Source organism: Hyperolius riggenbachi, chromosome 6 (assembly GCF_040937935.1).
Source record: "Hyperolius riggenbachi isolate aHypRig1 chromosome 6, aHypRig1.pri, whole genome shotgun sequence".
Lineage (NCBI taxonomy): Eukaryota > Metazoa > Chordata > Amphibia > Anura > Hyperoliidae > Hyperolius > Hyperolius riggenbachi.
Genome location: NC_090651.1, coordinates 211,728,042 through 211,741,841, shown reverse-complemented (window position 1 = coordinate 211,741,841; position 13,800 = coordinate 211,728,042). Strand labels below are relative to the sequence as shown.

The 13,800-nt window shown below is 43.2% G+C and overlaps 1 protein-coding gene across 1 annotated transcript in view; it reads left to right on the top strand.

Annotated features, from left to right (window-relative positions):
- NFRKB (nuclear factor related to kappaB binding protein) overlaps positions 1-13,800 on the top strand; it is a 57,512-nt gene that overhangs the window by 30,106 nt on the left and 13,606 nt on the right. The window contains exons 11-19 of the mRNA XM_068240375.1: positions 90-216; positions 586-651; positions 913-992; positions 2,137-2,180; positions 4,495-4,555; positions 4,675-4,849; positions 6,896-7,002; positions 7,099-7,222; positions 7,313-7,392. Of these exons, the coding sequence (XP_068096476.1) occupies positions 90-216; positions 586-651; positions 913-992; positions 2,137-2,180; positions 4,495-4,555; positions 4,675-4,849; positions 6,896-7,002; positions 7,099-7,222; positions 7,313-7,392 (864 nt within the window). The remainder of the gene's footprint in view (positions 1-89; positions 217-585; positions 652-912; positions 993-2,136; positions 2,181-4,494; positions 4,556-4,674; positions 4,850-6,895; positions 7,003-7,098; positions 7,223-7,312; positions 7,393-13,800) is intronic.

Here is a 13,800-nt window from a genome sequence, read left to right as displayed (position 1 = left end):
ACATAATATGGTTTGACTCTTATGACTTGCTTTTAATATTTCTGTTGACGCTGTAAATTATTGATAAACCTTGTTCTTTGTGTTTGTAGCTGGAGGAGAAGGTGTCACAGTGGCAGTCCTCACCTGCCAGCACCCTGAATAGTTGGTTCTCTGCCGCCCCCAACTGGTGTGACCTGGTACACTGCGCACTTCTGTATCTTAGTGGCGATAATAAAGGTGACACTATTTTGCATAATTTAACTTTTTATAAACCTGCAGATAAAAGATAACTTTTAAGCAGAAGGAAGGTCAATGTATTGAAAGTGGCTCTGCATTCAGCAAAGGCGCAGCAGTGGCATTTATATATTTTAACTTGGTTTATAGTGTTTGTGTAGTAACTGCTAGATTTTATCATGAAGATTAGGCTGCATCTCCCACATTGGTGAGATTTGCCTGTAATAGTTTGGTGAAAGGGGCAACATCTTTTGTTTGCTGATGAACCACACTGACTGGGCAACCGTATTGGTGACTGCAGTAAGTTTAACATGCAGATTTACTATAGTGACATGTTGCTTTTGTTCTTCAATCTGGAATTTTGATTTGCAGGCACTTTGTCTGGATTTACTCCATATGTGGAGTTCAAGGAGAAAACTCAGCAGTGGATATGTCTCGGTGAGTCCCCAGATGCCTTCTGATTCTCTGCTTACCTACCCCCCTGCCATTCACTGTTGATTCTCTGCCTACCCATCCCCTTGCCATTCACTGCTGATTCTCTTCCTACCCATCTCCTTGCCATTCACTACTGGTTCTCTGCCTACCCATCCCCTTGCCATTCAGCTGATTCTCTGCCTCCCCATCCCCTTGCCATTCAGCTGATTCTCTGCCTACCGACCCACTTGCCATTCATTGTTAACACAGATGTCTTTGCTGCAGGGCCTCCAGCTGATCTTGAGAAGGAGCTTGTTACCTTGTTTCACCTCTGGTTGGAGATGAAGGATAATATATTCATCAAGGTTAGGACATCTTTGAATATCTATTTAGGACTCTCTAGCTCTGTATAAAGTTCATGTTTTGGGGGGTATTTTTGTGCTGTGTACCCTGTGCTTCGCATAGAGTAATAGGTCCCTTAAAGGAAATCCTAGTCAAGAGGCATATGGAGATTGACATATGTTTTTCTTTTTACCAATGTACATTGCCTGCCTGTCCTGCTGATCCTCTGCCTCTAATACATTTAGCCTTGGACCCTGAACAAGAATGTAGATCAGGTTTTTCCAACTGAAGTCTGACTGGATTAGCTGCAAGCTTGTTTCAGGAGTGTGATTCAGACACTACTAATCAGAAAGATCAGCAGCACCTGGTATTGTGTAAAATAGAAATAATAATGGCAGCCTCCATATGTCTTTCACAATGGGTACCTTTTAAGGGATACATGAAGTAAGAGATATGTGGAAACTGTAACAAATGGGCAGCCAGACGAATCTTGGTGGTTTTGGAACAACCTTTGGTATATTAATTATTGTTTGGCATTTGTTACTTGGGAGGATTAAAGGGCTATCCCTCAAAGAAATGGGCAACTAGGACATTTTTTACCTCCTTGGCGGTAATCACGAGTCTAGCGCGGGGTGGAAAAATGAAGCCAGGAGCGGTAACCCTGAGCTTGACTCGTGTTAGCCGCCGGAGGTATATGCAGAGCAAAGCGCACTGCGGGCGTTTTCACTCACCTCCCGGGGATCCCAATGTCAGGCGCCATTCTTCTCCCTCTCAACGGAGGGTCTGCACCCCCATGGTAAGATGGCCATCATGACGACAGACTGCAATCTCACTACAGGGTTACAGCACCACCCGGAGGACGGAGGGAAAAATGCAGCGCTGTATCCCAGGGAGGTGAGTAAGTGCAGGGCTGCTGCAGATTTTTCTAGCAGCATGAATTTTTTTTAAAATGTATTTATTTTTTTAGGTTTTAGGGTCTAAAAGCATGCAAAAAAATCGCACCGCTTTTAGACCCTAAAATCTGGAAAGAAATCATTCCACCTAGGGGGTTAATGTTGGAAAGCAGTCACATCTTCTATGTTCCTCTTAATTCAGATTTCAATGTCAATTTTTGTATCTTTGACAGTCTCATTGTGTACCTTCTAATAAGCCTTCCTTTTTGCTTAGGATATTGAAGAGTGTCCAGATCCTACAACACCCATTGCTAGAGTGTAAGTATGGCGCAGTCTCATATTCCTTCCACCATATATTATGTACCGTATGCAGTTTCTTAACCAGTGGAATGTAAATCCAGGGGTGTTTCTAGTTCAGGAGGTACTTTTTTGTGCTGTCTAGAAGCACAATTTAGAGCCTTTCAAAATAAGGTCATGGAAGTTATAGTTTTGTAAAAGGATAAACAGTTGTTTAAAGAATGCCAGTATCCATTTAGTCAGTTTGGTAATGAAAGTAGACAAGCCAAAGGTGTTCATGAATTAGGGCATCTGCACTTTAATAATAGGATCACTACAATAAAAACTTGATAGAGAATCATTGCATACAAGAGACCAACTACAAAGTCCTCTTTTGTTAGTATTAATACACCTGGGAGGCTGAACAGATTTATTCTCAGGACATTCCCGCACTGCTGGAGGTGCTCTGGAGCCATCAGTTCCCTAATGCATATTCTTTGAGGCTGTCATCATAACCCCCTTCTGGACTCGGGCAAACCCCACGTGACCCATTTTTCTGCCACTTGCATCATAACTATCGGTGATTCAAAGAGACTCTGCAACAATATTTTCAGCCTTATTTCTTCTATCCCATAAGTTCCTATACCTGTTCTAATGTAGTCTGGATTACTGCAGCCTTTTCTAGTTGCACTGTCTATGTAGTGTATCTAATCTTTTTTTGTCAAGCTTTGTCGACCCAGGGAGGAATGGGCTGCCTCTGTTGTAATCGGTAAAAGTAAAAAGTTATGCACGCCCCCTCCAGGCTCTGTGTGCTTTGTTTATTTCTCACAGACACCTTCTCTGCTCTCAGTTTCAGCTTGTCTGTGATGCAGTTTGTGAGGCTGAGGGGGGAGGGAGCTGCCTGTCACATGCTGAGAAACTGTGACTTATCCCAGACTGTATTTACATATACATCACTTCCTGGTTAGCGGCCATGCTTTTTTGTTTGTAAACACTGCCTAAAACTGGCAATTAAAAGCCAGGATCGCAGCAGAAACGGCAAAGAGGGCCCTAGGAGATCACAGTGACTCAATTGCTATGTTTTTTTATTGTACAGATCCTTTTAAATAGTAAACAAAAAAAATGCAAAAACCTATGGATAGGTTGAGGCATATCCTCAATGCAGCTAAAAGTGTAATAATCCAAAAATGCAAAAAAATAATAGGCCCCAAGAATTGCAGGGCTCTATTCAGAGACTTTATCCAAGAGATGGAAAGATATACATTGGCGATCCATGAGGGGCGTGAAAAATGGCTAGCTCACTCCTCATCCCTGTACTCATAAAGCACCCACAGGGTGTTCTTTTGAAATTGCATTTGAGACATAACGTATGGTCAGTTCTAGGCCTGAACGATTTTAGGAAAAAATTGAATTGAGCGATTTCTGTCCGAAATTACGATTTCGATTCTATTCACGATTTCCTTCAAATCAAGCTTTGTTCCCCCCTTTGTGCCTGTTAGTTCCACCTCTGTCCCCCCTGTCTCTCCTTGTGCCCCCTTTGCCTCTTCATGCCTCCTATTGGTCTCTCTCTCTTGCCCCCTTTGTGTCTCTGTGCCCACTCGGTTTCTCCCTGTGCCCCCTCTGTCTCTTTGTGCCTCCTCTGTGTCTCCTATGTTTCTCTCTGTGCCCACATTGTCTCTCTCTGTGCCTCCTCTGTCCCCCAAGCTGCATTAGTTCTGGACATAGCTTCAGGCACGAGTCCAGTGATGCCAGTCTATCCACTTCGCCTCCTGCAGGCTCTAATGCATGGCATATTTCCTGTCATTCATGCCATGTCATGTGACATACAGGAACCCGGAGTTTTGCCAAGCACAAGAGCCGGCAGAGGGCGATAGAGGACGGAAAGTATGTCCAACGCTGTGGGCCGCACGCATTGGGACTTTGGGAAAGTTTGAAGGCGCTTCTTCAAACTTCCCCATGTGGAAATGACGTGATCGCGATATTCGCCGATTTGACGATTCTGAAATTGTGATCTTGGTGATCGCGATTTCGATTTAAATTCGATTTATCTTTCAGGCCTAGTCAGTTCCTTTATTTGCTTGATGTGAATTTGCTGTGCATTGTGTGTGGTTGTGGTTGACCCTTATCCTCTGTACGCTTTTGGTTATTAAAATCCCTTATGGACCTAACTATATGTAGCTGTCTTCACTTTAAACATCCATTTATGTGCAAAGTAGGTCCCTCATTATTATGGTAATTCTTCCTTTTACTTCACTGCACACTACTTCATCTAATTACCGGTATGTTTATGCCACATTTTTCTCATAAGCCATCCATTCAATTTCTGAAATGTTAATTTTTACTTGCAATGTTTTAGGAGGACGGATTACATAGTGCGACCAAGCTCTGGAGATGAGAAGCGGATATTCCAGGAGCAGGTGAGAATCCCTCTTCAAAATGTGATATAGATAATATGCATTTTTTTTTTACCCAGACATTACGGTATGTGGTTTCTTTAAAATTTTTTAAATGACTTTCCTCTCTCTGCTCCATTCAGGAGAGGCACCGCTACCTCCAGCCTTACAAGGCCTTCACTTTCCGCATGCACGGATTTGATTCTGTAGTTGGTCCAGTTAAGGGTGTGTTTGACAAGGAGACTTCACTGAACAAGGCTCGCGAGCACTCTCTGCTTCGATCTGATAGGCCAGCTTATGTCACCATTCTGTCTCTTGGTAACAAGCTTTCCTTTGTAAATTTTGCAGTGTTTCTTCTCTGGGTGTCCTGCTTTTGAGCATTAGTCTTGAATTTGTAATACAGCAATCGTGTTAATCTTCTTAAAGGACACCTGAGGTGAAAAGGATATGGAGGCTTCCGTATTTATTTCCTTTTAACCTCCCTGGCAGTATGATTATTTCCGGGTTTTAGGCCAGATCCACACTATATAAGCTCTTTTCTGAGCACTTTGTGATTGATTTGCGCTTTCTGAGCGCTTTTTAAAAATTTCTCCCATTCACTTTCATTAAAATAGCTGTAAAAATCGCCACAATCGCGTACGGTAAAAATTGTGTTTTTTACATGATTTTTACCACGATTTTAATGACAGTGGATGGGAGACATTTTTAAAAAGCGCTAATCAATCACAAAGCGCTCAGAAAAGCGCTTATAGACCCCATTCACACTAGCGCGTTTTGCCGCAATTTGGGTAAAACGCTCAAAAGCTAGCGTTTTTTAAAAGCGCTAGCATCATGAAACTCTATGGGCCCGTTCTTACTTGGGCGATTTGCACTAATCACTGCAAATCGGCCAAAAACGCAAAACGCGTAGCCTGCACCATTTTCAAGCGATTTCCAGGCGATCGCGTTTCAGTGCTAAAGAAGTGCAAAAATTGCCGCAGTGTTCAGTGATTTTTCCGCGTGAAATCGCGGAAAAATCACTCCTGCAAAAACGCAGGTGTGAATAGAGCCATAGTGTGGATCCGGCCTTAGAGTGTAAAAGCAGTGCAATTTTTCATGAGCTTGTAGACCTTAAAGGAAACCAGAGATCAAGCTTTAGTCAGAATCGATAGTTACCCAGAGCTTTCTCCCGCCCCACAAACACGTGTGAGCCCCATGCTGTCCTCCCTCGGTCTACCTTTCAGGCATTTTCTATCTAGCCCCGGTAACTAGCTCAGTCGCGTCTAGTCTGGGTCTTTGGCGCATGCACAGTAGACCCGAACTGACGACACTGAGCAAGTTACCGGGGCTGAACGCCACACCGTGGGAGGACAGCATGGGACTCGCATGTGTTTATGGGGCAGGCGGAAGCCCTGGGAAAGTATCGATTCTGACTAAAGCTTGATCTCTGGTACACTTAAAGCAGGAAAACAATCATACTGCTAGATAGATCTGCAGCAGCCCTACACAGCACTGCAATTCTCCCTCTGTCCTCTGGGTTGTGCTCTAACCCTGTAGTAAGAACGCCGTCTGTTATCCTGTGACAAACTGGGATCTCACTTGAGGTGTTCAAGAGCCGCTGAGAATCGAAAAAAGAATGGCTGCCAGTGTTTGGATCCTGGAGGTGGTGAGTTAGAAATGCCACCGCACTGTGCTGTGTCTCCATACCTCCCCGCTGCTACCAGTCAGGCTCGGGTTTACCCCTCCTGGCTTTTATCCATGCCGAGCTTGACCCGGGGTTACCACCAAGAAGGTTTAACAATGCAAATTGCCTGGCTCCTCCTCCTAATACTTTTAGCATGAGACCCTGAACATGCTTGTAGATCAGGTGCTCTGACTGGATTAGCTGCATCAGGATAGCCAGGCAACTGGTATTGTTAACCTCCCTGGAGGTATGATTATTTCCGGATTTTAGGGTCTTTTCAGCACGCTCAGACTTACTGCACCAGTTGCTAGCTGTGTTCTCTGAAGACTTTATAGACATGATGTGCCAAATGGCAAAGAAGTCCCTGCATAAATGGGATTTCCATAATAGCCATATAGGCAAGACATTTGTAACCTCCTGGAATCATTGTGCTGCTCTTTCACAACTGGGGATAGTACCTGACTGGGAACAAACCTATCGCTAGGAAAGTCTGATGTTGCATCCTGCAAGCTTACTGAAGAGTAGTTAAATTATAGTCAGAATGACAGCATAGTTACATAGTTATTTGGGTTGAAAAAAGACATACGTCCATTGAGTTCAGCTAGTAACAAATTTTACAATGGCAGCTTCTGTAGCAGTATCCTTACAGGTTCCTTATAAACTATATTTAAATGCATTTTGTATCCTATTTCTGTTACCAGTTCGTGATGCAGCTGCTCGTCTTCCCAATGGTGAAGGAACTCGTGCTGAGATCTGTGAGCTATTGAAGGATTCCCAGTTCTTGGCACCTGATGTTACCAGTGCACAGGTCAGTTGTTCAGAATTCAGAGTGGTTGATTTGGTTATCTGTAATTCCACAGTGCATTAATTGATCTTAAATTTGGTATGGTTGTGTGGCCAACAGGTTAACACAGTAGTGAGTGGAGCGTTAGACCGGCTGCATTATGAGAAAGATCCTTGTGTGAAATATGACATTGGACGGAAATTGTGGATATACCTCCATCGAGACCGCAGCGAGGAAGAGTTTGGTGAGACTTTTGTAGATTTTGTGTTGATAAGGTTTATATACATATAAGGATATAAACGTATAGATACTAACTAACAATCTTTTTCTTCAGAGAGGATCCACCAGGCACAGGCAGCAGCAGCCAAAGCCAAGAAAGCATTGCAACAAAAGCCAAAGACACCATCCAAGATTGTATGTGGCTTTCCGTTTGTCATTTTTTTTGTTGGTTGGTTTTGCTTGGGAGGGGGGGGGGGGGATGCACCCTGTATGTATTTAGAGAGTTTAGCCTAATTCCCCCTTATTTGTGACTAGGCACAAGTTGTAATTTGATCCCTTAGCTGTGTTAGCTGACTGTCACAGCAGAGAGCTCATTTGTAAACACAGGATGTTAACAATATGTCTGCTTCCATGAAAGCAGGAAGTAGAAACAATGCAGATTTATTGCAGGATTTGTATCAGCTGTAACAAATAAATGTTTTTTGTTTAAAGGTTATTATGCTGTTGCGAATCTTATAGAGCAGAGAGGAAGCTCTGGGTTCAGATCCATTTTAAAAGTGTGAAATAAAGCCCAAGGTGGGCTAGATTACCTTACACTGAAAGTTCTGGCATTGTAGGGTTCCCCCGTCCCCGGACTGAAGATCCTGTTGGAGAAACTGCTTCCCATTACCTCGTGCGATTTAGAACTGCACAGTTCTGAATCGCTATGGCACAGTGAAACCAAAGCGCTCATTTACAAACGCTTTCTTTCACTGCGCGTGCACAGTCCCGAATTCAGGCCAGTGCAGTTAATTCATTGCTCTGCATCGCTCGGAACTTCAGAGGAGCGGGAATGGGAGGGACCCTTACGACAATGAGCAATGCCAGGACATTCAGTATAGGGTAATCTAGCCCACCATGGGCTTTATTTCAAACTGTACTTTAAGGTTGCGGAGGGGGTGGCGATAGTTAGGGTTAGGCGCAGTAAGAGGGAGGGTTCTGTGTGAGAATAGGGTTAGGTTTAGCTGTAGTAAAATATTGGTATAATTTAATGATATTTTACTATTGTAGTTTGCACTTCATAATAGTAAATTATTTCTAACATTTACCAATATGCCTCCTGTAGCTCTTGTAATTTTAAATAATTTCCTTAAACTTGCATATCTTCTTCCTATCGTTTTTCTGAAAGCTTTTAATGTTGATCCTACACTCTTCTACAGTTGTGTGTCTGAAATGGACAGACACTGCTTAGTGAAATGACAGCAATTTACAATGTGAGCCGAATTCTGTTGTATTCTGAGGAAAAGTAATGTTTTTGTTTCAAGCTGTATGCCACCAATTATTTATGCACAGAGATTGGAATTTGGCATCAAAAGGTCCACCGAAAATGACTTCTATATACCAAATGCTGTACTGTTGCTATGTTGGCAAAGCAGTGAAGCTCTAACTTACCGACATTTGAAAAGCACAGGTTGCAGAAAGCTGAATTGGAAATATTTTTAACAATAATAAGAAAATGTCTTTCATGAAATCAATGTTACATTAGACGCTAGAAATTGTGATAACGTAAACCATGACTTTGTACATATAGTAAGGGCTGCTTATAGAAAATCTGCTACAGAATTGAATTAAAAACAGATTTAAGAAAAATCTGTCTCCTAAGGAAGGGCGCTTTCCTCTATTAACAAAATGGGCAAACACATACAACTCACACTGCAGCAGCCATGAAATTCTATTTGGGTATGGTACATCTACGGAATCAATGCAGCACATAGCCATGCATTAAAACTTTTTTTTTTTTTTTTTTTTTTTTTGCATTAAAACGTTTTAAAAGTAAAATGAGACTTGACATAATAACCTTTGTTTTCTGTTCTAAAATGTTGTCAGTGAAACAGGCCTGCGTTAAAGAGCAACTTAAATCCAGGATTGAACTTCATCCCAATCGCCAATACCCCTTTTCCCACAAGAAATCTTTACCTTTTGTGTAATAACTCACCAGGGACATCTGTGTGGCTGATATTGAGGTGGAAACCCCTCCCACAGTTTCCCACATGTTTTAGCCATGGGGTTGAAAGCTTCATGGCTGTTAAAGGGAATCTGAAGTGAAAATAAACTTATGAAATAATGATTTGTATGGGTAGTACAGCTAAAGGGGCCCATACACTGGGCGATTTTAGCCATCTATCGACAGCCGATTCGACCGTTTTGATTGAATCGGCTAGAAATCGATGCAGCAAAAGCATGATCGATCGGCAGATTGATCGATTTCCAGCCGATTTCGATCGATTTGCTCGATCGGTCCGGGTGGAAAATCTGGGTCAGCAGCCGATCGATGGCCCATAGGGTTGCATTGGATCGATCGGCAGATTGATCGATTTCCAGCCGATTTCGATCGATTTGCTCGATCGGTCCGGGTGGAAAATCTGGGTCAGCAGCCGATCGATGGCCCATAGGGTTGCATTGGATCGAATGGTGCAACACTGCATATCGATAGAATTTCAGAAATTAAATTCCTACTGTGTGGCACACATCAGATACATTCCTGTCAGATTCGACCTGATAGGCATCTGACAGAAATCTATCTGATGGTCGAATCTGCTGCAAATCTTTAAGTGTATGGCCACCTTAAGAAATAAAACATTAATAGCTAATAAACAAGCCATATATTGTTTCCAGTAAAGGAAGAGTTAAGAAACTTCAGTTATCTATGCAAAATAGCTTCTCTGTGCTCCAAGGCCCAAATTGGTGGCTGATTTCTGGAGTACTATACATCAAAGAAACAGTGACAGATAGCTTCAGATAATTTTTTTACTTCAGAGAAGTTCAAAGAATCATTAGCTCTGCAAACTACACTTTTGTATTTTAAACTATAAAACAGAGCAAACTGCAAATATGACAGTATGATGCAATGCTGCAAAAACACTACATAACTGAAAATAATAATACGAGACTCATTTATTTGCTACTAATGGTTCATTTCCTTATATGTACTACACATACAATTCATTATATCAAGGTTTTTTTCGCTTCAGTTTCACTTTAACTACTTTCCTGGACGTAGAAGCTACGTCCAGGAGGCCATGTGCGATCCCTCGGCCCGCGGTTCGTAAGCCAGGGAATCAGTGAATCGGGCCATGGTGCCCGATCACTGATTCCTCTCCCCCGCAGGAAAAAGCGACAGCTTCTCTCGGAAGCCTAGCTTTTTCTGCCTCCTACATCCCCCCCCCCCCCCCCTACGTCCCTCTAAGCTTACCTTACGCTTAGAGCAGTGGTTCCCAACCCATGTGCCGCGACACATACATGTGTCGCGGCAGCTTCGGGTATGTGTCGCAGTGTCAGCTCTCGGAGGAAAGCAGCGCAGTGGAGGGAGAGCTGTGGGCAGCGGCGGAGAAGGGGGCCATCTCCCCCCCTTCCCTCACCTTAGAGTGCTCTTCCTCCCTCGCTCTCTCCTCCAGAACTAGCTGCGGTCAGGCGTTTGCAGCGGGCGGGACTTACCTTCCGTGTCGCTCCAAGCGCCGGAAGTTCCACTGCTCTGGTCTGGATCAGACCAGAGTAATGGCAAATCATCCCGCGCCTGCGACGAGACCAGACGGAGACACGGAAGGTAAGTTCCACCCCTCTGCCAGCCACCGCACGTCGTTCCGGAGGAAAGAGCGAGGGAGGGAGAGCACCCTGAGGTGCCGCTCTCCTTCCCTCGCTCTCGCCTCCTGGGGGGGGGGGGGGAGCACCTGGCTACATATACTGCCCACATATACTGGCCACATATACACCTGACTACATATACTGGGCACAATTACCCCTGGCTACATATACTGGGCACATATACCCCTGACTACATATACTGGGCACATATGCACCTGACTACAAATACTGGGCACATATACCCCTGGCTACATATACTGGGCACATATACACCTGGCTACATATACTGGGCACATATACACCTGGCTACATATACTGGGACATATACCCCCTGACTACATATACTGGGCACATATACACCTGACTACATATACTGGGCACATATACCCCTGGCTACATATACTGGGCACATATACCCCTGGCTACATATACTGGGCACATATACCCCTGGCTACATATACTGGGCACATATACCCCTGGCTACATATACTGGGCACATATACCTCTGGCTACATATACTGGGCACATATACCCGTGGCTACATATACTGGGCACATATACCCCTGGCTACATATACTGGGCACATATACCCCTGGCTACATATACTGGGCACATATACCCCTGGCTACATATACTGGGCACATATGCCCCTGGCTACATATACTGGGCACATATGCCCCTGGCTACATATACTGGGCACATATACCTCTGGCTACATATACTGGGCACATATACCTCTGGCTACATATACTGGGCACATATACCCCTGACTACATATACTGGGTACATATACCCCTGACTACATATACTGGGCACATATACCCCTGGCTACATATACTGGGCACATATGCCCATGGCTACATATACTGGGGACATATACCTCTGGCTACATATACTGGGCACATATATCCCTGGCTACATATACTGGGGACAACTGGCTGTTTGTCATTATGTGCATTTACTGGTGAAAAGCTGTCTCTTATGTGCATTTACTGGTGAAAAGCTGTCTCTTATGTACATTTACTGGTGATAAGCTGTCTCTTATTATGTGCATTTACTGGTGAAAAGCGGTATCTTATTATGTGCATTTACTGGTGAAATGAGGTCTCTTATTATGTGCATTTACTGGTGAAAAGGAGTCTCTTATTATGTACATTTACTGGTGAAAAGCTGTCTCTTATGTGCATTTACTGGTGAAAAGCTGTCTCTTATGTGCATTTACTGGGGAAACGCTGTCTCTCATTACGTGCATTTACTGGTGAAAGGCTGTCTGTCATTACCTGCATTTACTGGTGAAACGCTGTCTCTTATGTGCATTTAGTGGGGAAACCCTGTCTCTCATTACATGCATTTAGTCTACGTGTCACTGAGATCTGAACGTTTGGTTTGATGTGTCACGACTCCAAAAAGGTTGGGAACCACTGGCTTAGAGTGACGTCATGTAAACAAACCTAAGGTTGCCATCTTGTGGCCAAAAAGTAAAACTACATCTACACTAAAAATACAAAAAAACAAAACATATATTTACATTTCAAAAATTACTATTTACATCACACCCTCCCAAAAATACCCAAATAAAATGTTTAAAATAAAAAAAAAGGGTCTAAACTTTTTAAATATCTATGTAAAGATGATAAAGATGAAATATTTCTATTTTTTTTTTTTTTACTATAAGCTTGTAAATAGTGATGGATGCAAAATGTAAAAAATGCACTTTTATTTCCAAATAAAATATTGTCGCCATACATTGTGATAGGGACATAATTTAAACGGTGTAATAACCGGGACAAATGGGCAAATACAATACGTGGGTTTTAATTATGGAGGCATGTATTATTTTAAAAGTATAATGGCCGAAAACTGAGAAATGAATTTTTTCTTTTTTTTCTTATTCTTACTGTTAAAATGCATTTACAGTAAGTTAGCTGTTAGCAAAATGTACACCCAAAGAAAGCCTAATTGGTGGTGGAAAAAACAAGATATAGATCAGTTCATTGTGATAAGTAGTGATAAAGTTATAGGCTAATGAATGGGAGGTGAATATTGCTCGGATGCATAAAGTGAAAACGACTGAGATAATGTGCTGTTGCCAAGCAAGTAGTAAGTCCCTCTGTGCATTCTAGAAAAAAAAAAAAAACTTTTAGCCTATCATATTGTAAGTGGGCATGTTTATAGAAAAGGGCATTTTGTGGTGGTTGTTTTTGCCAGTAATAAAGAGTATCAATCATTTCTTGATCTATCCTATATTTTTTTACTTCACCCTTTGCTATGTAATGTTTTTTCCCCCTTCTGTGGTATTTTGGTAATGTTGCTCTTTAACTGCTTCCGGACTGCAGTAATTGAAATCTACACACTGTTTGTGGCTGTTTATTCCTGCCAAGGTGTAGATTTCAATTACCGCGTTGCGAAGACCCGACACACTCGCCACTCCTGGCGATCTGTCTTTCTCTCTCTCTCTCACCGCAAGCCCTGTGGTCTGCTGTGGAATATGACGGCAGAGCTCTGTGAGCTGATCAGGAGCCGATTTCATTGGCTCCTGACCCCGTGATCACTGTGAGGCAATCCCAGTGGCTTACTTTGATTGGCAAGGTCAGGTGCTGACCGGCGCACAGAGCTCTGCCGTCATAGCAAGGGGCATGCGGCGAGGGGCGGGTCCGTGCGGCGATTAGTTGTAAAGCCACGATTTTTGGTACCAGCAGTGTCTGGTCCTTAAGGGGCTGGAGACTGCTGGTATGAAAAGGGTGAAAGTAAACCTGTGAGAATTAAACATTAAAAAATCGCATACTGAGGTAATGCTTTCCCTGTCCTCTGCCACCAGGCCATTCTAGTGCTGAGACCCCCAAAGTGCTTGGTGCAAAAAGCTACTGTACAGGCGCACATGGCTTATGCGTGCGAAGTAGCATGGACCTGATTAGCTTGGCTTTTTCTGCCAAAGCCCGATCATGTCCATGCTACTGCACATACCCAATCCTTTGCCAAACC